Raw genomic sequence first — 25,417 nt, 5'->3', positions numbered from 1 at the left:
CTGTCTCCTTCTGCATCGTTCCCAGCTCAGGCATTGCTTTAGGAATAACTTCCCCCCCCCCCCCCCATGCAATCCCGAGCAGGGGTCTGCAGCGAGTGAGGGAGAGATATGGGGTGAGGGTGGGCTCGATGCCGGCTCTCCCCACCCCTCCCCACCCCTCCCTCCTCGCCCAGCCCCGCCCCGGGGGCGGAGTAGTAGCGCCGGCCGCGGTCCCAGGGCGCCGCCCAGCCCGGAAACCGCCACCTGAGTGAGTGAGTGAGTGGTGAGAGCGGCGGCGGGCACCAGCCAGGTGAGTGCTGGAGGTTGTCCTCACCGCGGGGCGGGGGTGACCAGGTGCACGCCGCCACTGCCCTGCTGCTGCCCCCCGTCCACGGCCACTGCCCCCCCCCCCCTCCTCGGGCATTGCACCCCCCCTCCCCGGGCACTGCCCCTCCCCGGGCATTGCACCCCCCCCCTCCCCGGGCACTGCCCCCCCCTCCCCGGCCACACCCCCCCACTCCCCGGGCATTGTAGCCCCCCTCCCCGGGCACTGCACCCCCCTCCCCGGGCACTGCCCCCCCCTCCCCGGGCACTGCCCCCCCCCTCCCCGGGCACTGCCCCCCCCCCTCCCCGGGCACTGCCCCCCCTCTCCCCGGGCACTGCCCCTCCCCCTCCCCGGCCACACCCCCCTCCCCGAGCACTGCACCCCCTCCTCCCCGAGCACTGCACCCCCCCCTCCCCGAGCACTGCACCCCCTCCTCCCCGAGCACTGCACCCCCCTCCCTGGGCATTGCCCCCCCCCTCCCCGGCCACCCCCCCCTCCCCGAGCACTGCACCCCCCTCCCTGGGCACTGCCCCCCCCTCCCCGAGCACTGTCCCCCCCCCCCCCCTCCCCGGGCACTGCACCCCCCCTCCCCGGGCACTGCCCCCCCCTCCCCGGCCACACCCCCCTCCCCGGGCACTGCACCCCCCCTCCCCGGGCACTGCACCCCCCCCCTCCCCAGCCACATCCCCCTCCCCGAGCACTGTCATCCCCCCTCCCCGGCCACACCCCCCTCCCCCCCGGGCACTGCACCCCGCCGCCCACTGACCGCTGCCCCGTTTGTCTGTTGCAGAGCGGGCGGCATGAGCCACTTCACGTCGGCCCTCAGGCGGAGCATCCGGCGGCTGACCTGGCACGGAGGGCAACAGCGGCAGCACCCCAGACCCAGTGAGTGCGGGCTGGGCACGGGGACGGGGAGGGGAGGGGAGGGGAGGGGTCAGATTGGGGAGGGGTTAGCCGAGTGGATTGTGGCAGTGGGTGGAGGGGAGAGTGGGGGGAGGGGAGAGTTGGGGAGGGGGGTCAGTGGGGGGAGGGGAGAGTTGGGGAGGGGGGTGGGTGGAGGGGAGAGTTGGGGGTCAGTGGGTGGAGGGGAAAGTTGGGGAGGGGGGTGGGTGGAGGGGGGGTCAGTGGGTGGAGGGGAGAGTTGGGGAGGGGGGGTGGGTGGAGGGGGGGTCAGTGGGTGGAGGGGAGAGTTGGGGAGTCAGTGGGTGGAGGGGAGGTCAGTGGGTGGAGGGGAGAGTTGGGGAGTCAGTGGGTGGAGGGGAGGGTTGGGGAGTCAGTGTGGGGAGGGGAGAGTTGGGGGGTCAGTGGGTGGAGGGGGTCGGAGGGGAGGGTTGGGGGTCAGTGGGTGGAGGGGGGAATTGGGGGCGTCAGTGGGGGGTGGGGAGGGTTGGGGGGTCAGTGGGGGGAGGGGAGGGTTGAGGGGCATTGGGTGTAGTGGAAGAGGAGCAGGATTGGGGAGGGGGGTGTCAGTGGATTAGAATGGATGGGGTCAAGGGGTCAGATTGGGGTAGGGGTCATCTGAGTAGGTTGGTGTCTGCAGGCTGGGGGTTGGTGAGATTGCTGAGGGGCAGTGGGGTGGGGGTGGGGTTGAATATCAGTGGGTGACGTTAACCGGTCAGACTGGGTGAGGGATCAGTGGGTCTGAGGGAGGGAGCTGTTGGCAGGGGTCAGCAGGTTGGGGACAATCACCACCCTGGGTTGTGGGGGGCAATTCCTGTGCTTTGGGGCATGGGTTGGAGTGTGTTGTTGTGTTGGGCATGGTGCACTGGGTTCTCTGGTTCAGGCTCAGGAAGCAGTCAGTGTATCATTGATGGGCCGGTGTATTAGGTCATGATTTCTATATATTGGTACAAGTGGGTCAGGATATTGGGGATGATGCTGTCTCCACCTTAGACAATAGACAATAGACAATAGGTGCAGGAGTAGGCCATTCAGCCCTTCGAGCCAGCACCGCCATTCAATGCGATCATGGCTGATCACTATCAATCAGTACCCCGTTCCTGCCTTCTCCCCATACCCCCTCACTCCGCTATCCTTAAGAGCTCTATCCAGCTCTCTCTTGAAAGCATCCAACGAACTGGCCTCCACTGCCTTCTGAGGCAGAGAATTCCACACCTTCACCACCCTCTGACTGAAAAAGTTCTTCCTCATCTCCGTTCTAAATGGCCTACCCCTTATTCTCAAACTGTGGCCCCTTGTTCTGGACTCCCCCAACATTGGGAACATGTTATCTGCCTCTAATGTGTCCAATCCCCTAATTATCTTATATGTTTCAATAAGATCCCCCCTCATCCTTCTAAATTCCAGTGTATACAAGCCCAATCGCTCCAGCCTTTCAACATACGACAGTCCCGCCATTCCGGGAATTAATCTAGTGAACCTACGCTGCACGCCCTCCATAGCAAGAATATCCTTCCTCAAATTTGGAGACCAAAACTGCACACAGTACTCCAGGTGCGGTCTCACCAGGGCCCGGTACAACTGTAGAAGGACCTCTTTGCTCCTATACTCAACTCCTCTTGTTACGAAGGCCAACATTCCATTGGCTTTCTTCACTGCCTGCTGAACCTGCATGCTTCCTTTCATTGACTGATGCACTAGGACACCCAGATCTCGTTGAACTCCCCCTCCTCCTAACTTGACACCATTCAGATAATAATCTGCCTTTCTATTCTTACTTCCAAAGTGAATAACCTCACACTTATCTACATTAAACTGCATCTGCCATGTATCCGCCCACTCACACAACCTGTCCAGGTCACCCTGCAGCCTTATTGCATCTTCCTCACAATTCACACTACCCCCCAACTTAGTATCATCTGCAAATTTGCTAATGGTACTTTTAATCCCTCCGTCTAAGTCATTAATGTATATCGTAAATAGCTGGGGTCCCAGCACCGAACCTTGCGGTACCCCACTGGTCACTGCCTGCCATTCCGAAAGGGACCCATTTATCCCCACTCTTTGCTTTCTGTCTGTTAACCAATTTTCTATCCATGTCAGTACCCTACCCCCAATACCATGTGCCCTAATTTTGCCCACTAATCTCCTATGTGGGACCTTGTCGAAGGCTTTCTGAAAGTCGAGGTACACCACATCCACTGACTCTCCCTTGTCAATTTTCCTAGTTACATCCTCAAAAAATTCCAGTAGATTTGTCAAGCATGATTTCCCCTTCGTAAATCCATGCTGACTCGGAATGATCCCGTTACTGCTATCCAAATGCTCAGCAATTTCGTCTTTTATAATTGACTCCAGCATTTTCCCCACCACTGATGTCAGACTAACTGGTCTATAATTACCCGTTTTCTCTCTCCCTCCTTTCTTAAAAAGTGGGATAACATTTGCTATCCTCCAATCCACAGGAACTGATCCTGAATCTATAGAACATTGAAAAATGATCTCCAATGCTTCCACTATTTCTAGAGCCACCTCCTTAAGTACTCTGGGATGCAGACCATCAGGCCCTGGGGATTTATCAGCCTTCAGTCCCATCAGTCTACCCAAAACCATTTCCTGCCTAATGTGGATTTCCTTCAGTTCCTCCATCACCCTAGGTTCTCCAGCCCCTAGAACATTTGGGAGATTGTGTGTATCTTCCTCAGTGAAGACAGATCCAAAGTAACGGTTTAACTCGTCTGCCATTTCTTTGTTCCCCATAATAAATTCCCCTGCTTCTGTCTTCAAGGGACCCACATTTGCCTTGACTATTTTTTTCCTCTTCACGTACCTAAAAAAACTTGGGTTGAGATTCACTGTATTTGGGACTGGGAGGGATCAATCTAGATCGGTTCAGCACGTTGGGGTTCATGGTGCTGAGGTCATGTGTATTTGGGGTGGTGCAGAGTGGATTCATGCTCAGAGTATTGGGGTTGGATGGTGACACAAGTGAGATCGGTTTGGAAGTTAAATTGGAATTGCGAGTTTTCTGAAAAAATATAAAGGGGAAAATGCAGCTTTGGAGTTTGGTTTCAGGAGGTGAATGAAGTGAACCCTACAGTGTATATTTCATATTTCCTTAGGGCAGAGTGTAAGGCCTATCAGACCATTGGATTGGTGCCAGCTCGCAGAGCGATCCCATTGCGTCATTCACTGTCACTGATCCCTTCCAGAACTCTTCAGCTCCTCCCACATTTTTTTTCCTTCCAAGGACTTTATTCAATAATTGCTTATTACAGTGATTCAGTAGGTACAGATACGTTACATCAGGCAATCATTATAATACAATAGTGGCATCTTTACAATGCACTCGACCCCCCGCGGCGAACAGCAGTCATGGAAGGCCTCTAGAGTCCCCTTGGACGCCACGTGTTCCCTCTCCAGGGACACGTGATCACGGACATAGGCACGGAAGAGGGGCAGGCAGCCGACTCTGCTATGACCATTGACTATCCGCTGCCTGGACCTGCGAATAGCCATCTTGGCCAGGCCCAGGACCAGACCAACAGGGAGATCCCACCCTTCTGATCGACCCTTCCCACTCCCTGCCTTGTACCCAAATACCAGAATCATGGGACTAAAATGCAACCAAAACTTGAAGAGCAGCCCCTTCAGATATTCGCACAGGGGCTGCAACCTCTCACACTCTATATACACGTGGAACACGGTCTCTTCCTCACTGCAGAAGTCAGCTCCTCCCATTGTGTCGTGAACTGACACACTTGAGAGCACTTCACAGTGGCCAATTAACACTGCCCTATGTGGGAGGAAACCAGAGCCCCTCAGGCATTTGGGGGGGGGGGAAGTGAGCCTCATAGTTGCAGGGGGAACGTGCAAGCTCCCAACACTGTGCCAGAGATCCAGATTGAATCCGGATCACAGGAACTCAACCAGCTGCATTTAAATTGATCTCCGGTAGATTGCATTGGTTATAAGATAGGCTGTAGTGGCACAGCAAATATCTTTCGCTCCGTAGTGAATGTCAAATCTAAGTTTGCCAATAATACAGTGGATGACTAGCAGCAGTATAAACATTGGAAGCATTAAATTGCAAAGACACAAATCATTTATTAGCCAAATTTATTAATGCAGAAAAATCCCCACTTTCTTTCCCAAAAATATTTTTTATTTGTAAATATATCTTTCTCTGCCTTAATTGTACCAACTAAGCAATACAGTTCATTCCCTTGTACTTTGCCAACACTGCTCGTATGCCTTCTTGAAGAAATATCTGTGTGTCTGAGATGTTGTTACACAGGATCCAGTCCCTCGCTATCCAGTGATAGTTGGACCAAGGGCCGCAGTGCTTCCCCACAGAGGAATTTTGCAGTGGCTGCAATGAGTTCTTCTCGGCACTGCTCCTGCACCACTGGTCGTGTTTGTCTGCAATATCTCCTCAGCTGAGCAAAGTGCACTTTCACTGAGAAGTTAATGTCTATCTCATGCGAGAGGCAAATGCCTGTGGCCACTGTGGGCTGGAAGAAAGGTAGATGAAATCTCTTCACCTTAGTATAGAACTTTCATTCAGCAGCAAGCCATGCACACTGAGATAACAGGTATAACAGAGCTTTATTTGTCGTTCGGCACCGAAGTACCGAACGAAACTACATAGCAGTCATAGAAAAAAAGAACACAAGACACATAACCCCAACACAAACGTCCATCACAGTGACTCCAAACAGCCCCTCACTGTGATGGAGGCAACAAAACTTCCCCTCTCTTCCCCACGCCCACGGACAGACAGCTCGTCCCCGACCGACCCGCACAGTCCCCGCACTGGGCGCTGAAACGTCCCGCGGCCGAACCGGGCGATGAAAGGCCCGCGACCAAGCCTTGCGCAGCTAGGTCCCGTGGCCGAGCCGCACCGGGCGATGTTAAGTCCCGTGGCCAAGCCGCACCGGGCGATGTTAAGTCCCGTGGTCGAGCCGCACCGGGCGATGTTAAGTCCCGCAGTCGAGCCGCACCAGCGATGAAAAGACCCGCAGCCGAGCCGCACCGGGCGATGTTAAGTCCCGCAGCCGAGCTGCACCGGGCGATGTTAAGTCCCGCAGCCGAGCCACACCGGGCGATGTTAAGTCCAGCGGCCGAGCTGCACCGGGCACTGTTAAGTCCAGCGGCCGAGCTGCACCGGGCACTGTTAAGTCCAGCGGCCAAGCCGCACCGGGCGATGTAAAGTCCAGCGGCCAAGCCGCACCGGGCGATGTTAGGCCCCGCAGCCGAGCCGCACCCCGCGCCGTGAGGAAGAGAAAAGTTCCCCCCCCCCCCCCACACCACCACCCCCCCCTCCCACACATACACAACCAAAAAAATATATAAAAACCATCCCAACACCGACACACAACAAAAAAAAAAGGAAAAAAGACGAACAGACTGCTAGTGAGCCGCTGCCGTTAGGCGCTGCCACTTCCAAAAAAAAAAAAAAAAACAAGCTGGGAATCTTATAGTGACCTTCTCTCTTGACCTCCCTGGTTAAACAGTCCAGGCACCTGTTTGAGGTTTAGAGTTTAGTTTGGTTTAAGATGCAACATAGAAATAGGCCCTTCAGCCTATTCAGTCTACACAGAGCTTTGATCTCGCCTCACACCAGTTCTATGTTCTCCCACTCCCTACAACTTGCACATCTTTGCACAACGATCATGGGAATGATAAAAGGCCCATCAACCCACTGAGCCAGACTGACCATTAACTGCCCGTTAGTCCTGCATTAATCCTATTTTTTAATCCTCTCTACGTTCCCATCAACACACCCCTAGATTCAGCCACTCACCTACTTTCTAGGGGAAATTAATATTGGCCAATTAGCTTCACAGCTCACACATTCTCCGGAAGTGGGAGGAAACCGGAGCAGCTAGTGTAAACTCATGCCGTCACTGGGAGAGCGTGCAAACTCCACGCAGACAGTGTCCTCGATCAGCTGGGAGGTAGTAGTTCTACCAGCTGTGCCACTGTACCACAGGAGACCAAGGATCGTAGTTTGTTTTTAGCTTAGAGACTATAAACTAGGGGGGGGGGGGCAATTTACAGAGGCCAATCAACCTACAAACCCGCATGTCTTTGGGATGTGGGAGGAAACCGGAGCATGCTGTTGCAAGGAGATGGCGGAAATTCCACACAGGCAGCATCCAGGGTTAGGATGAAACCAGGGTCTCTGGCGTTGTGAGGCAGTAACTCTACCAGCTGTACCTCTGGCCCCTTTAAATAGCATAGTTCCAGCAGAAAGATGTTAGCTTGCCGTGTCATTTCTCAGATGTGTGAGACTGCACGTCACGGCAGATGCACATCTGCAATTTGTTAATTTGGGAATGCATGGGAGAATCAAGATCCAGCTGGCAAATGAGAAGACAGGTCTGCCAATCAATACCAGGAAACAACAGTGTCCTAATTGCTCTCGGCAACGAATTTACTTGATCCCGACTGCCTAAACCTGACAAATGTCTTCTTTTTCCTGACCTCAATATTTCTCAACAACCAGGGTTCCCTAATCTTGCTTGTATTGTCCTTCGTCCTGGCCAGAACATGCTGTCCCTGAACTTCTCACTTTTAAAAGCTTCCCATGTGTCAGACATCCCTTTAGCCCAGTCCTGCCGAGTCAATCTCTGCAGGTTCCTGCCCAATGCCACCAAATGTGGATGTGGAGAGTATGTTTCCACTAGTGGGAGAGTCTAGGAGCAGAAGCCACAGCCTCAGAATACAAAGGACGTACCTTTCGAAAGGAGATGAGGAGGAATTTCTTTAGTCAGAGGATGGTGAATCTGTAGAATTCATTGCCACAGATGGCTCTGGAAGTTGTCAATGGATATTTTTACAGTACAGATTGATAGATTCTTGAATGGTAAGAGTGTCAGGGGTTATGCGGAGAAGGCAGGAGAATGGAGCCAAGAGAGAAAGATAGATTCACCATGATTGAATGGCAGAGTAAACTTGATGGACCGATTGGCCTAATTCTTCTATGACATGAAAACTGTCATTGGCTCAATTTAGGACCTTAACTTGTGGCCTAGTCCAATCTTTCCCCATAATTATTTAAAAACTAATAGAATTATGGTCACTGGTCCCAAAATGCTCTTCCACTGACACTTCAGTCACTTGCTCTACCTCTGGCCCCAAGATGCCCTCTTTAGTGGAGCTTTCTATATTTTGAGCTCCTGGCTGTCCTGTCTTCTAAACTTGCTCTTTGATTTACAGTATTGGCCCCCAACTTCTCATCTGCCTCCACTGATCCTGGACGCACCTACTGCCAACCGAGTTTAAACGCTGCCTGGCAGGACATGCTGCCCCTGAACACGAGCATTTCTCTCCCCCAGGACATAGGTTCCCCCTCTAGTTCAGTGCAATCTGCCCCTCTTGCACATGTCACCTCTGCCCCAGAAGAGATCGCAATGGCCTAAGAAGCTGAATCCCTGCCCCCTACATCGGCTTCTCAGCCATGCATCCATTTAACTTATCCTATTTTTGTCCTGGCCAACTCATGGCACTGGGAGATCTCCAGAGATAACTACTCTTGAAGTGCTGCTTTTTAACCTCTTTTCTTATTCCCGATATTCACCCCACAGGACCCCATCCCCTTTTCTACGTATGTAATTGTTACTGATGTGCACTAAACCTCTGGCTGCTCACCGTCCCGTTTGAGAATGCTCTGCAATTGCCCCAAGATGCCCTTGACCCTGGCACCCCGGGGGCAACACACCACCCTGGTGCATCATTTGGGGCCACAGAATCTCCAGTCTGTCCCCCTAACTACCTAGACTCCTGTCACTATCACTCCGACTAACTCCAACCTTCCCCACTGACCCTCAGAGCCTGTCATGGTGCCACAGGTCTGGGTGCTGCTACCATCTGAAAAGTCATCCCCCCCAACAGTATCCAAAGACATAAACACCCCCAATGCCCCCCAGCAAAAGCAAGAGGGTGTAGGTTTAAAGTCAGACCGAGGAGATTAGAAGGGGATCTGAAGGGTACATTTATTTCTCACAGAGAATGGTTGACAATTAGAACTTGCTGCCAGAAAAGTTGGAGTTAGTTACAATCTTTTTGTATAAAAGACATTTAGACAGACATTAAATAGGCAAGATTCATAAGGATATGGACTGAATGCATCCAAATGAGACTAATGTAGATGGGCAAAGTGGTTAATGTGAACATGATGGGCCGAAGAGCCTGTTGCTGTGCTGTATCTCTGTGACTCTAATAGAATGTTTGGTTGAATGCTCTGAGGACAAGAGGTGGAGGGTTGAGGTTGCCGGGACACAGGGCAAGGGGGGGACTCGGGGGTGAGTGTCGAGGACACAGAATCACAGGTCAGAGGGATGTGGTGTTGAGTGATCCTGACAGTGACTGTAAGGTTGGCTGGAGAGGGGCTGATTGGTTCAGTGAGTAGTATTGGACATTGGGTCAACAGGCCAGGTGGAAAGAGGTATCTGCCAAATGTAAGTGAGGTGAGGGGAGGGGATCTAGTGATTGGAACAGTTAATTCTTGCCCATGATGAAATTATTTCCGGGACAGTTATGGGGTTTGGTGTTGGAGATCCGTGCCGAGATACATAGAACAATTCAGCACAGATAAGGCCCTTCGGCCCACAATGTCTATGCTGAGATTGATGCCAAGTTAATTTCCAAATGGGCACAAAGTGCTGGAGTAACCCAGCAGGTCAGGCCCGAAACATCACTTATCTATGTTCTCCAGAGATGCTGCCTGATCCATTGAGTTTCTCCAGCACTTTGTGTCCTTTTCACTATTAACCAGCATCTGTAGTTCTTTGTTTCTACACTAAGTTAATCTTCTCTGCTTGCAAGTGATCCTTGTCCCTCCATTCCCTGCATATCCATGCGCTTCTAAAAGCCTCTGAAAAGCCACTATCGTATCTGCCTCCACCAGTCCTCCCGGCGGCTTGTTCCAGCCTCCTCAGATCTGATGTCCTCTAATCCAGGCAGCTTTCTGGCAGCTGTGAAGATGTCACGGTAACCAGGCAGCCATGACAGTACAAAGTCCCAGGGATTCCACAGCCGGAGTCCATCAGAGTCTGAAGTGTTTGTGACAGGCCGGATATTGTAAGGCTGCCATGGCAACCCATGAGTTTAGCAGAAATGAATGTCACCGCGCCGATGATCTCCCCTTTGACCTGTGACCCATGGAGGCAGCTGGAATGTGGAGCTGTTCCCAGCCTGGGACCCTGGAGATTTCCTCAGCGGAATGTGCTTGGGGCCTGGTCACATCATCATATAATACTTGGCCAAACAGTTAGACGGGAATTCTGCAAGATTATTTTTAATGCTGTGTGCTGCTGTGGAGGCAGACACGATAGTGCCTTTTAGAGGCGCATGGATATGTTACAGATTTACTCTATAACCCCCCCCCCCGGTCTACTTCCTGCCTCCATGCACCTGCCTCACATCCCATCTGACCGCCCTCCTCACCCCCTCTCTTTCCCCCCTCCTCGGCCCCTCACCCCATTCCTCGCCCCCTCACTCGCCCCCTCACTCCCCCCCCCCCCACCCTCCTTGCACCTTCCTTTCCTCTCCCCTCTTCCTCACACCTTCCCTTCCTTCCTCAGTCCCTCTCAACCTCCCCCTTCATCACCCCCCAACCCTCACCGAAACACCTCATCCGTTCTCTGGCCCGTACCCCTGTGCACTGGCCGTATGTTGGCTGTGCACCGAGAGTGAGTCACGAGTTCTATGCTGATTAGTGTGGTGATGCTGTTGCCAGAGTTGCATGAATAACATGCACTGCAGAGAGGCGGGACGTTTCCTTGTTTATTTTGGGAAAACCCCCCAAGCATTAATTACTTATAATAGGAGGAGCCACAGGGATGCAAATCAGAGCCTGGGACACAGGGCTGCAGATCAGAGCCTGGGACACAGGGCAGCACATCAGGTCTGCTACACTGAGCAGGAGTGTGTGGAGGAGACTGAGGGATTGGGTAGGAGATTGCCGAGCAGAGGCAGCCAGGAAGACAAGATCCCTGAGAATAAGGAGAATGCCAGAAGCAAACGATAAAAGTTTCCGATGGAAGTTTGTGAATTACATGAGCTGTGTTTCTAAAGCAGGTATCGAAAGGAGCCTCTCTGAGAGAGAAGTAAAGCCGGAAAAAGATTTGCCCCGTTATTCTGGTCAATGTTTCTTTGAATACCTGGTGGTTGTTTCACTGAAGAAATCTGGAGATGTGTATGAGCCACAGATTACTTACCAGTTTCCGAAGGTAGGTTCCTATTTTAATTTGTCACAGCGAGTCAATCAACTTTCGGCTTGAGCGGGGTGGGGGGTGGGGGGGAAAGTGAACGATGTTATTCAGCAGTCTGCCTGGCAAAGATGGCTCAATAACTTCCTCCTGGATGTGAATGCTTATGAAATGGGTTTGAGCAAAGAGGAAATGTCAAAAGTCATTGCATCACCTGCAATGTTTAAGCAAATGCCAGTGTGTGTATATCGTGGACAGTGAGTTTTGCAGGTGGATAATCGGTGAATCACTTCACACGGTGATATTGTAGGCACTGACAGATTCACACCTGGAAAACTGGCTTCATGATGGTATTAATTGTTGATTAGTGTATTTACCACAGCACCATTTTACTGTCGGTGTCTGTATTTACCACAGCGTCTGTTTTACTGTAGGGGTCCGTATTTACCACCATGCCTGTTTTACTGTAGGGGTCCGTATTTACCACAGTGCCTGTTTTACTGTAGGGGTCCGTATTTACCACCATGCCTGTTTTACTGTAGGGTGAATGTATTCACCACTGTGCCTGTTTTACTGTAGGGGTCCGGATTTACCACAGTGCCTGTTTTACTGTGGGGTGAATGTATTTACCACAGTGCCTGTTTTACTGTAGGGGTCCGTATTTACCACCATGCCTGTTTTACTGTAGGGTGAATGTATTCACCACTGTGCCTGTTTTACTGTAGGGGTCCGTATTTACCACAGTGCCTGTTTTACTGTAGGGTGAATGTATTCACCACTGTGCCTGTTTTACTGTAGGGGTCCGTATTTACCACCATGCCTATTTTACTGTAGGGGTCCGTATTTACCACCATGCCTGTTTTACTGTAGGGTGAATGTATTCACCACTGTGCCTGTTTTACTGTAGGGGTCTGTATCTACCATAAAGCCTTTTACTGGAGGAGGTGTTGAACGTGGTGGGGAGCGCGCGTTTCAGTCGTTACCAGGGTCCACATCTCAAGTTGTTGACTTTTTGGGGTTCCTTTCAGAGGGAGAATCTTATACGTTCTCAGAGGGAGGAAGAGGAGAATTTACTCAAGGCAATCCCACTGTTTTGCTTCCCCGACGGCAATGCGTGGGCCCCACTCACCGAGTATGAGAGGTTTGTACATGTTCATTCACCCTGCCTCACCACTGCGATAACAATAGAAGGCAGTGGAGGCCAATTCTCTGAATGCATTCAAGGGAGAGCTAGACAGAGCTCTTAAGGATAGCGGAGTCAGGGGTTATGGAGCGAAGGCAGGAACCGGGTACTGATTGAGAATGATCAGCCATGATCACATTGAATGGTGGTGCTGGCTCGAAGGGCCGAATAGACAATAGGTGCAGGAGTAGGCCATTCAGCCCTTCGAGCCAGCACCGCCATTCAATGCGATCATGGCTGATCACTCTCAATCAGTACCCCGTTCCTGCCTTCTCCCCATACCCCCTCACTCCGCTATCCTTAAGAGCTCTATCCAGCTCTCTCTTGAAAGCATCCAACGAACTGGCCTCCACTGCCTTCTGAGGCAGAGAATTCCACACCTTCACCACTCTCTGACTGAAACAGTTCTTCCTCATCTCTGTTCTAAATGGCCTACCCCTTATTCTTAAACTGTGGCCCCTTGTTCTGGACTCCCCCAACATTGGGAACATGTTTCCTGCCTCTAATGTGTCCAATCCCCTAATTATCTTATATGTTTCAATAAGATAACATCGCCACCTGCTCACTCTCTCCCCGCTTTTAATTGGCGTGCTAAGAAGAAAGATCTTTCTTGTGATGTCCTCAAAGCATTTACAGGGGAGAAGTATTTTTGAAGCATAGTCACTGTTACATTGCTGCGTAAATGGTCCACAGCGATAACGGTAAGGTGGTATGGATCAGGTCCAGTTTGTGTTGATTGAGGGTAGTTGTTGATAATTTAGATTCAATGGGTTAAAATCCCATACTTTTCCTCCACTAGTTTCATGATTCAATTACCTCAGCACGGAGGGGCAAGTAGATCACAGCCTAAAGTCTTATTTACCTGACAACACAGTTCAGATTAGTTTATTGTCATGTGTAGCAAGGTGGAGTGAAACACGGAATGGCTCCCATTGCACAGTCCCAGAGCAGCTACAATGAGGATAGTTGCAAAGTGAAGTGCTCGCCACACTGCCCCAACGCCCACTTCCAGGGAAGGTACAACGTAGAGTGAAGCTCTCTCTCTACACTGTTCCAACACTATACCCATGGGTATAGTGGCAGAGCCAAGGGCTGAGGGACTGGCATTTGTAATTTAAAAGGCAGGACTGTGGTGTAGCTGGCAGAGCTGCTGCCTCACAGCACCAGAGACCCCGGTTCGATCCAGGTGCCGTGCTCTTATCTGCTTGATAGCACGATCCAAACGCCAACCATTTCCTGTGTGAAACATTTCTCCCTCACCTCCCCTCTAAACCTCCCAACTATCATGTGTAGACCGCCCTGCCAGAGCTTTAGATCATTATACCGGCTTAATGCCAGAATATAAATGCACCTGTGCCTTTATCTACTGAAGATTTTTGTTTCTTTTTCAGTGAAACCTTCTCCTTTGTCCTGACCAACGTGGACGGCAGCAGGAAGTTCGGGTACTGCAGACGGCTCCTGGTAAGGGCAGCTCTGTGCAAGATTATTCTCCAGCCTAATTTCCCCCCTCAAAATCAATTGACGTTCTTGATCAGTGCATTGGAATAATGACAAACTTTAGTCTGAAGCTAGAGTCTTAAATTGAAGCAATTGTGATATGTGTGTTGTTTGGAGTAGATGGGAAATTAAATTATAAATATTACAGTAGATAATCACCAGTAAAATACAGAATTAAATTTAAGGGTGAGTTAAAGACTTGCATTTGTCCCTCTCAAAATGAAAGTGGAATTCATAAGATAGAATATGATCAAATGATAGAAACATAGAAACATAGAAAATAGGTGCAGGAGTAGGCCATTCGGCCCTTCGAGCCTGCACCGCCATTCAATATGATCATGGCTGATCATCCAGCTCAGTAGCCTGTACCTGCCTTCTCTCCATACCCCCTGATCCCTTTAGCAAAAAGGGTCACATCTAACTCCCTCTTAAATATAGCCAATGAACTGGCCTCAACTACCTTCTGTGGCAGAGAATTCCACAGACTCACCACTCTCTGTGTGAAGAAATGTTTTCTCATCTCGGTCCTAAAAGACTTCCCCCTTATCCTTAAGCTGTGACCCCTGGTTCTGGACTCCCCCAACATCGGGAACAATCTTCCCGCATCTAGCCTCTCCAACCCCTTAAGAATTTTATATGTTTCTATAAGATCCACCCTCACTCAGTCTTCTAAATTCCAGCGAGTACAAGCCCAGTCTATCCAGTCTTTCCACATATGTAAGTCCCGCCATCCCAGGGATCAATCTGGTGAACCTTCTCTGTACTCCCTCTAAGGCAAGAACGTCTTTCCTCAGGTTAAGAGACCAAAACTGCACACAATACTCCAGGTGCGGTCTCACCAAGGCCCTGTACAACTGCAGCAGAACCTCCCTGCTCCTAAACTCAAATCCTCTTGCTATGAATGCCAACATACCATTCGCTTTCTTCACTGCCTGCTGCACCTGCATGCTTGCTTTCAATGACTGGTGCACCATGACACCCAGGTCACGTTGCATCTCCCCTTCTCCCAATCGGTCACCATTCAGGTAATACTCTGCTTTCCTGTTCTTGCCGCCAAAGTGGATAACCTCACATTTATCCACATTATATTGCATCTGCCATGCATTTGCCCACTCGCCTAATCTATCCAAGTCACTCTGCAGCCTCCTAGCATCCTCCTCGCAGCTAACACTGCCACCCAGCTTCGTGTCATCCGCAAACTTAGAGATGTTGCATTCAATTCCCTCGTCCAAATCATTAATATACACTGTAAATAACTGGGGTCCCAGCACTGAGCCTTGCGGTACCCCACTAGTCACTGCCTGCCATTCCGAAAAGGACCCGTTTATTCCTACTCTTTGCTTCCTGTCCACCAACCAATTTTCTATCCACCTCAACACTGAACCCTCAATACCGTGTGCTTTAAGTTTGTACACCAATCTCCTATGTGGGACCTTGTCGAAGGCCTTCTGAAAGTCCAGATATAACACATCGACTGGTTCTCCCTTATCCACTCTACTAGTTACATCCTCGAAAAAATCTATAAGATTCGTCAGACATGATTTGCCTTTGCTAAATCCATGCTGACTTTGTCCGATGATTTCACCACTTTCCAAATGTAATAGTCATTATACCCCAGAAATTCTTTGCAGATTAAATCACTAGCTCATCCCGTTTCAATAGATGATCTAATACAAGCCAGTTGGTTCCATAAGGTATTATTTTGAGAAACTGTTTTGAAGGGACCATGTGAATACATCCTCGACTATTTTTCTGAACTGTATTTACCCAGTTAACAGAAGGCTACAGACCACATCATTTTTGTTTATTCATTTATCGTGAATGATGACTTATTTTTAGCTATAAGAAAGCTTATAAGAAAGGCCAGAGCAGACTGTACCCGCTGAGGAGACTCGGGTCCTTTGGAGTGCAGGGGGCACTCCTGAGGACCTTCTTCGACACAGTGATGGCATCAACCATTTTCTATGGAGTGGTCTGCTGGAGCATCTCAACTGCTAACAGGAAGAGACTTGATAAACTGATCAAGAAGGCCGGCTCTGTCCTGGGTTGCCCCCTCGACTCAGTGCGGGCGGTGGGAGAGAGGAGGATGATGGCAAAGCTATCATCACTGCAGGACAACGACTCCCACCCCATGCAGGACACTGTCACTGCACTGAGCAGCTCCTTCAGTGACAGACTTCTTCACCCCAAGTGTGTGAAGGAGAGATATCGAAGGTCCTTCCTTCCTGCTGCTGTCAGACTGCACAACCAGCACTGCTCCCAGTAGGTCATTATAATAAAGATAATTACTGTTATTTTAAATATAAAGAATGCTTATCTATTTTTGCTATCCACTTTGCTGCTGTAACCATGCAAATTTCCCCGTTGTGGGACGAATAAAGGATTATTATTATTATTATAAAAACCTCACGGCAGGAATGGTCTGCCCACAGTTTTGATCCCCTTGCCCAAAGAAGGATATTCATAAGTTCATAAGTTATAGGAGCAGAATTAGGCCATTTGGCCTATCAAGTCTACACTGGCATTCAATCATGGCTGATCTATCTTTCCCTCTCAACCTCATTCTTCTGCCTTCTCCCATAACCTCTCACACCCTGAAATGTAGTATTGGAGGTAATCCAAAGGAGATGGACTGAGGAGGTTGTCCGATCAAGGGAGGCTGGATAGTTTGGGTCTGCATCCCTTGCACTATAGAAGAATGAAGGGAGACCTTACTGAGACATACAAGATCCCTGATGGGGCGCGTTACAGCGTAAATGATGGGATGTTTCCTTGGTGGAAGAACCTTGAACAATGGGGTTACAAGATATGGGGCTGGTCATTTACAACTGAGGTGCTAGAAACCTGTTCTCTCTTCTCATGTAACCCTTTCCCAGCTAATGGAGAGAGTGAAGAATGGTACGAGACTAGAAGGAAAGGCTTAGAAAGTTGTGAGTTGGTTGTGATTGCAGAGGATTGGGAGAATTCTGGGACCGACCCAAATAATCAAAAGAAAGGGGAAGGATTCAGAATTTTAGCAACATCAATTGGCATAAAAACAAATTGTAAGAAGCCCCAAGAGTTTGTGCAAAGGAAGAGCAGAAAAGGCAAGCTCTGGTCTTGTAGTCGCTTATTATTCCTGCAATGATGCAGAAGGTGGCCATTCCCGACTATGCCAGGGATCCTCTGGCACTTGTGACCTTGTCTGGCTCCCGGGTCCCTGTGATCATCAATATTACCCTTCTAGGGGGTCAGTAAATTAAACATTACCAGTTCGCAGACTCCTCTATAGAGAAACAATTTGTTTAAAGAACTGCAGATAGACGCAAAATGCTGGAATAATAAGGAACTGTAGATGCAAGCTTACCCCCAAAAAAAGACACTGTTTAGTTCAGAGATACAGTGTGGAAACAGAACCTTTGGCCAACCAGCAAACCCCATGCACTAGTACTATCCTACACACTAGGAACAATTTACAATATTTACCGAAGCCTGTAAACCTGTATGTCTTTGGAGTGTGGGTGGAAACCGGAGCACCCAGGGAAAGCCCACGTGGTCACAGGGAGAATGTATAAACTCCATACAGACCGCATCCGTAGTCAGTCTCCCTGGCCCGCTGAGTTACACCAACCCTTTGCGTGTTTGTGTTTTCCTCCATCGAGAAGGCGTTTTTCTCGAATAAAAATCCCATGGGAGGGTCATTTTTGAACATTGCAATGATGTCCCACAGGCTGTGACGTTTTGATAGAATTTCTGTCATTAAATAGTTCATTGTCACCTTGAGTAGCGATGACAGCATCACCGTGCCCAGGAACTACTATGATTAAAACAAGCCCACGTTTATGGTGAATGAGACCCAGAACCAGCCAGGAAATTTCCCAATGGATGAATTTCTGCCAGAAATGGGTGCTTAATTTTGCTTTTGCGGAGCTTCTTATGGCCTACGAAGGCTTGCTGGTTAAAGTGGAGCAACTCGAATTACTGATGCTATCATTCAAGTTTCTAATTTCCAAAATATGCAAAATCTCTTCTCAAAGTTTCAGTACTTGACTCTGCGTGAATTCACGTTCCCATCGATGATTCTTCTAATCATTATGAATCACTGTCATACTGCAAAGGAAAAATAGTCTCTGCCAAATGAAAGAAATGTCTTTGAAGTTGGGAGGCCATCTGTAAGAATCAAGTCAGAGAGCAGTACAGCACGAAAACAAGCACTTCAGCCCACCTGCTGACCAAGTTGTAATATTAGAGTAGTCCCATTTGCCTGTATTTGGCCCGCAGGTCCCTAAACCTTTCCTTTCCATATCTGTCAAAATATCTTTTAAAAGTCGTATCTTTTTAAAATGGTATCAGTTTCTATAGCGTCCTCTGGCAGCTTCTCATCGAGGTTGGTGGATCTTTGGAATTCCCCATTTTTGAAGTGTTTCGGAGGCGGTCATGAAGTCTATTCAAAACTGGGAGAGGTTTTGGAGGGAGGAGATGGTTTAAGTTTAGATTTTACTGTGGTACAGTGAAAAGCGTTGTTTTGCATGCTATCGAACCAAATCAGATAATACCATACATCTATGTAGAGCCAAATTCAAATAGAGCCCTTCAGCCCTTCAAATACAGGCCCTTCAGCCTACTGAGTCCATGCCCACCAGCGATCACCCTTTACACTAACACTATCGTACACACTACGGCCAATTTACATTTTCTTACAGAAGCCAATTAATCTATAAGCCTGTCTGTCTTTGGAGTGTTGGAGGAAACCGGAGCACCCGGGGAAACTCACACATTTCACAGGGAGAACGTATAAACTCTATACAGTAGTAAGGATTGAACCCAGGTCTCTGGCACTGTGAGGCAGCAACTCAACCCTTGCGCCACTGTGTCGCCAGGAGCATGTGGCTGATTCCTGTTTCCAGGAGCACGTGGTTGATTCCAAGAAACAAATTCTTGTTTCCTGACCCCTACCACACTACGAGAGAGCCCTGAACATGTGGGCTGTCGTTCACCATCCCTTCCTCAAGACAATGCAAGGAAGGACAGTCAGCACTGACGTCCTGAGAGGGAGGGCCTGACCAGAAGATACCACGCAGTGCAGAGCTGACTCGGCCAGGACACACACTAGGTCCATGCAGTTGGCCTCAGGGTCTCTGGCGCAAGTGTCCCTGCCTCCTTGAGATGTGCCAAGATGTCAGGTGCATTTGCTGCTTTGTTGCAAAGAATTAGACACTTGGGCCCATTAGCTCCGTGCTGATGCTCCCTACCCAAATGGAATAAGAGAGAATGGGTCACGGGCAAATCTGTGGGATGGGATTGAGAGCTGGAATGGACCTAGCGGGTTGAATGGCCTCCTGAGTTATACAAAAGTATGAAATGGTACAAGGTGGAAAATGGTTGAATGGAGATTCCCCACAGTTGGTAGAGGAGGTACGTTGTGCTATGCCTCTGAAATCCATGTCTCTGGTTAATGTAGTTGCCTCCCCTCCTCTCTCTTGCAGCCTCGTGGTGGAGGGGTACAGTTGCCGGAAGTTTTCTGCATCATCAGCTGCCTGGGCTGTTTTAGCCTCTTCTCCAAGGTAGGCTTCGGAATGTGGGTGTGGGGCTGGGGAGTGGTTACAGGTGAGGTGGGTGGGTGGCACATGGTTACAGCCCCCGGGTAGGGAGGGGGTGGTTACAGGCTGGGTATGTGGGGGAGGGAATGGTTACAGGCTGGGTGTGGGGAGGTGAGGTGTAAGGGGACTTATGGGCGTGGGGGTGGTTGCTGATGCAGAGCACAGGGAGGTATTACATGGATGGTGGATGGAGAGGGAGTTACGGTTGAAGGTGTGTAGGGAATGTAGGACTGGGGTGCATGTGTCGGTCTGCCGTTTCTACTGGTGGGATCCCGCGCCGTTCACAGTTACCCCGGGCTGTTCACAGTTACCCCGCACCGTTCACGGGATCCCGCGCCGTTCACGGTTACCCCGCACCGTTCACGGGACCCCGCGCCATTCACGGGACCTCGCGCCGTTCACAGGACTCCCCCGCGCCGTTCACGGGGCCCCGCGCCGCTCACGGGACCCCGCACTGCTCACGGGACCCCGCGCCGCTCACGGGACCCCGCGCCTTTCACGGGACCCCGTGCCGTTCACGGTTACCCCGCGCCGTTCATGGGACCCCGCGCCGTTCATTGGCCCCGCATCGTTCACGGGACCCCGCGCCGTTCACGGGGCCCCGCGCCGTTCATGGGACCCCGGGCCACTCATGGGACCCTGCACATTGCCTCTCGGCAGATCCTGGATGAGGTGGAGAAGCGGAGGCAGATCTGCATGGCTGTGATCTACCCTTTCATGCAGGGGCTTCGGGAAGCTGCATTCCCAGCCCCGGGGAAAACCGTCTGTATTAAGAGCTTCATCCCGGAGTCTGGGACAGAGGTGAGTCTGCAGGAATCGTGGGCCAGGGCTGGGAGAGTCAGCTTGCTATATTGCTTAATGTTGTGCTTCATGCTAAATCAATCTATTGGGTTTGAAGCTCAAAAGAGGGAATGTCCAGGGTGAGACTGGTCCTTGATTATGCTGATGGCCTTGACGAGGCAGCGTGAAGTGTAGATGGAGTCAATGGCAGGGAGGTTGGTTTGTGTGATGGTCTGGGCTGATGGCCTTGATGAGGCAGCGTGAAGTGTAGATGGAGTCAATGGAAGGGAGGTAGGTTTGCGCGATGGTCCGGTTACGTCCACAACTCTCTGGAGATCTGGCATGAAGGAGAAGTTGAGACCTGGGACAGATCAGGCACAATCATGTTGAATAACGAGGCAGGCTTGAGGGGCTGAGTGGCCTATACCTGTCCCCATTTTCTGGTGCGTTGTGTACAACCCATGGGTAGGCAGGGTGGGTGCTGCTAGAGGCAAATCTGTTCCTCACCACTCCTTGGACCTTGACCCAACTATGACCCGCCACACACTGCATGAGGTTCAGGACCCACCAAGATGGTTGACTGGACAGCAGTCTTGGAATAGGTTCACTGCCGCGTGGGATTTCACCCATGGGCTTTGATTTGGCGTGGCACGCCTAATAGATGCCCTTTCATTCAAGGATTACTTTCCCCTGCCCTCCCATCTCTGCTCCCCTCCAAACTCCCCTGACCCTCTCCACCCCTCCCTTCTTTGCCCTCATCATCCCCTACCTCCAACGTGCCTACCCCACCCTCACTTTCTCCCCATCCACCTCTCCCATTACTTAGATAGCATTGGAGACAGCTCATTTCTGTACACGTCAATTAGTGGCCCTCCCTATTCAGATTAAAACTATTTAGGATTGAACATGTTTTAAAGAGGTAAAGTTGTTTGCTGGGTACTATAATTGAACTGGTTCCCAAATGGTTAGCCACTTCCTCCCATTATAGTGCTTCCTGTTCACTGCCTTGTGTGGTGGAGACAGCTAGGTGTAATGGTAAAATCTTGTGGCTTTCATGCAATCTCAATCAACTTCCAACAAGACTCCCCTACCTCCCTCCACACAGCCAACAATCCTTTCCAGCCCTTCAACAGACAAACTCGGTGTTGGTTTATTATTGCCACGTGTACCAAGAGACAGTGATTCGCAATGTTTTGGATGCTATCCAGTCAAATCGTGCATATATCTGAATCTATTAGGTAGCACGAAAGAGAGAATAAACAGAGTGCAGAATACGGTGTTGCAGCTGCAGAGAGAGTACTGATAAAACAAAGTATAAGGGTTATAGAGGTAGATCAAGAGAGGGGGAATTCATGCCCAGCGTGTGCTTTGAACTTGGCTCTGACAATGCACAAAACAAAGTTAGCAGGCAGCTGCAACATGTAGTGGGAATGCAAATGGCATATTGGCTTTTATTGCAAGGAGTTTGGGGTTTAAAAATAAGGAAGCATTTAGGAATAAGGAAGCATTGTTTCAAAGGTCTTTTATTGTCACGTGTACCAATTAAGGTACAGTGATAATCGTATTACCATACAGCCATAATAAAAAAAGCAACAAGACATACACCAACATAAAGGTTAATATAGACATCAAACACAGCAGATTCCATATTCTTCACTGCGATGGAAGGCAATAAAGTCTAACCTTCTTGCCTCATTTTTCTCCCGCGGTGGGGGCAGTCGAACCATCTGTCAAGGCGATCGAAGCTCCCGCATCGGGGCGATCAAAGTTCCCGCATCGGGGCAGTCGAAGCTCCTGCGGTTTGGAGCTCCCAAAGTCGGTCTCTAACCAGGGACCACGAGGTCCATGATGTTGAAAGTCCGCAGGCTCCCGCGGTTGGAGCTCAAAGGTCAATCCCTGGCAAAGGGATCGCCAGTTCACAATGTTAAAGTCTCGCAGGATCCCGCAGTTGGTGCTCCAAAGTCGGCCTCCATCAAAGACCTCCCGCTCCTCGATGTTAGGCTGTATTGTATAGAACGTTGGTGAGGCTGCACCTGGGGAACTCTGTTAAGTTTTGGTCCCCTGATTAAAGAACACTGTGATCCAACACCCACAGAACTGTAGAACTGTTCTTGTTAAGAATAGACCTGCCAGGACATGTAAGGATGCTGAGTGTGTCTATAAGCAGAAACGTCTCTCAATCTGAAACAGTGCAGCTGAAAGAAACACTACTCTGAGGTACAATGAGAAGCTTTGTTTTGCTTGCTATCAATACAGATATATGAGGGGGAGAGGGTTCATCCTGGAATTCTGGAGGTGGGGGGGCGAGTTTAGATTTGCAATCAAGGCAGATTCATTTAACGTGAGGGGTGGGTGTTAGGCTTAGAATTCTGGAGGTTTGACTGGTGTCTTGAGTGATGGGTTCAGTAGACACAGAGAATGGCTGCTGTTAGTGATTGGCAGTGGGATGTGGTGGAGGTGATGGTGAGGTATCAGGGAGATTGTCTGGTGGTGGTGACTCTGCCCTGAACAACTAGTGGCGATGTAAAGGCACAGGACTGTGGATCTACCACCGACCTGCACCGCCCCCTCCTCCCACCCCGTCAGCATCCCACCACCTCCACCATCCAACCATTCAACCCATCCAACCCATCACACTGGTTCCACAAATGCGGCCTGACCCGCTGAGTGTTTCCACCATTTTGCTGTGAGTTCACAGAGTTCCCATTACCTCTCCTTCTCCTCCTCAGAACATTGAACTGACGCGACCCTCCGATTCTCGCCTCGAACACGTGGACTTTGCTTCACTCTTCAAATATTTGTCGGAGGAGCACATCATCGACATCTTTGTGTCATTGCTGTTGGAGAGGAGAGTGATATTCCTTGCTGAGGAACTCAGGTAAAGGAGAGAGAAGCAAAAAAACCTGTGGGCTGGGCACAAACACTGCGCTGGGCATAGGGTGCGGCCACATATGTGACTGAGCAAGCGAGCGCATGCACCAAGATCAGTGGTTCTTGATTTAGTTACCCGGTTCAGTTCCCACACCAGAGACCTGAGACGGATAACTTCTTTGGCTCAGACTGTCGGGGTTGAATGACATTTAAAATCCTGAAGTGAAATGTAAAAAAAAGCCAGAAATACTCGGCAAGTGGGCAGAGTGAAGACAAACCGGTGGATGTTGCAGCTCGAAGAGCCTTTGTCAGGACTTTGCAGGAAAGAAAGCAAGTTAAGTTCTCAGCGGCGGAGGAGAGGGGAGAATGATGGGGAGAACAATAGGAAGTATCTCCGATAGAGTGAGACCAAATGCGTTAATGTCGCAGCTGGTAGCATGGATAGAAAGCCTGAGCTGACATCACATTCAGATGATAGACACAAAATGCTGGATTAACTCAGCGGGACAGGCAGCATCTCTGGATAGAAGGAATGGGTAATCCAGAGATACTGCCTGTCCCTCTGAGTTACTCCAGCATTTTATGTCTATCTTTGATTTAAACCAGCATCTGCAGTTCATTCCTACAACATCACATACATTTCTGTCAGTCATCAGATGACTGGCAGAAATGACATGTTCTGGTCGACTGAAAGATAGAAAGGTTCTGACCGCCCACCCTATCTTTACCTCCCATAAATGTTATTGACATTTATAAAATTATGAAAGGGAAAGTAAGAATCCTTTTCTCAGAGTGAAAATGTCATAGACTAGAGGGCACACCTTAAAACCAAAGGGGGGATGGTTCTCGGGGATTGATTGGTGGAGATGGAGGAATGGAGAAGGGTGCGATACCCTTCAAAATGCTGGATGGGAGCTGAGAAGAATGTGTGTCTAGTAATGGAATTCTGATATTTCATGCAGCAATAAGCAAGTTCAATGTACTGAGCCAGCATCTACATTACACCTGTAACACTAAACCTGCCCCAAGGTCCTACACATACACATAATGCAAAGTAGGAAGGCACAGTGGAGCAGAGGTAAAGTTGCTGCCTTACAGTGCCAGAGACCCGGGTTTGATCCTGACTACGGGTGCTGTCTGTCGATAGTATGTTCTGTATGTGACCATTTAGACTTTCTCCGGACCTCCAGTTTGCTTCCGCATTCAAAAGGCATGCAGGTTTGTCGGTTAATTTGCTTCTGTAAATTGTCCCAACTGTGTAGGATAGAACCAGTGTACGGGTGACTGCTGGCTAGTACGGACTCGGTGGGCCGAAAGGCCTGTTTCCATGCTGTATCTCTAAACTAGACTAAACATTACGTCAGAAATGTTACTAAGGCTTCGAAGAAGAGGGGAATTGTTACAGGATGGATCCCCAGTATGATGGGGCAGGTGTGGGTGAGAGGGGGTGCAGGGGAGGCTATTGTTGGGGGAGTGCAGAGTTCATGGGTAGGGGAGCTGTACTTTCTGGAGAATGTCCTGTCATTGTGGAGGCAGGGTTTGATGCCAAGTCAAGTCAAGTCAAGTTTATTTGTCACATACACATAAATGTGCAGTGAAATGAAAGATTACCCACAGTCCAACAATAAGAGCAATAAAAATAGGCAATAACACACACAATCAAACAAAAAGAAACATCCATCACAGTGAGTCTCCTCCAGTCAACTCCTCACTGTGATGGAAGGCCAGAACGTCTTTTCTCTTCCCCTACCGTCTTCTCCCGCAGACCACAGTTATGAAAGGGCTGGTTGTGTCGTGGAGGGAGGGGTTATGGAGCAATGCCACAACTAGAGAGCAAACTGGCTGTTCCTGTTCTGGGAAGTTCTTACCTCCTCGTTCAGCAGAGGATGTGTCATGGAGCTTTTGGGTGAACCAGTGGGGTGGGAAACAGGAGACAAGAGGCTGGGAGTCAGCAGTACCCTGGCTAATCAGCAACCTGTTTCAGGCAGAGTTAGACTTTAGAGATACAGGTCAGAAAATGCCCTTCGGCCTACTGAGACCACGCCGACCAGCAATCACCCCGAACACTGGCATTAAATTGTTTCTA

General features: G+C 50.0%; 1 protein-coding gene across 3 annotated transcripts in view; it reads left to right on the top strand.

Moving 5' to 3' along the window:
• Positions 1 to 25,417, top strand: part of LOC144605483 (DENN domain-containing protein 2D-like) — a 61,822-nt gene that overhangs the window by 19,292 nt on the left and 17,113 nt on the right. Inside the window, exons 1-8 of one of the 3 annotated variants that reach the window (XM_078420794.1) lie at positions 222 to 289; positions 1,095 to 1,189; positions 11,291 to 11,442; positions 12,450 to 12,562; positions 13,996 to 14,065; positions 19,567 to 19,644; positions 20,341 to 20,481; positions 23,190 to 23,338. In XM_078420794.1, the coding sequence (XP_078276920.1) occupies positions 1,105 to 1,189; positions 11,291 to 11,442; positions 12,450 to 12,562; positions 13,996 to 14,065; positions 19,567 to 19,644; positions 20,341 to 20,481; positions 23,190 to 23,338 (788 nt within the window). In that variant the 5' untranslated portion in view covers positions 222 to 289; positions 1,095 to 1,104. Of the gene's footprint in view, positions 1 to 221; positions 290 to 1,094; positions 1,190 to 11,287; positions 11,443 to 12,449; positions 12,563 to 13,995; positions 14,066 to 19,566; positions 19,645 to 20,340; positions 20,482 to 23,189; positions 23,339 to 25,417 lie in introns of those variants that run through there. The other 2 variants (XM_078420792.1, XM_078420793.1) reach the window with 2 other exon arrangements.

This window comes from Rhinoraja longicauda, chromosome 24, assembly GCF_053455715.1.
Source record: "Rhinoraja longicauda isolate Sanriku21f chromosome 24, sRhiLon1.1, whole genome shotgun sequence".
In the NCBI taxonomy this organism is placed as follows: Eukaryota; Metazoa; Chordata; class Chondrichthyes; order Rajiformes; family Arhynchobatidae; genus Rhinoraja; species Rhinoraja longicauda.
The sequence above is the reverse complement of the archived record's forward strand: the minus strand, read 5'-3'. Positions and strand labels throughout refer to the sequence as shown.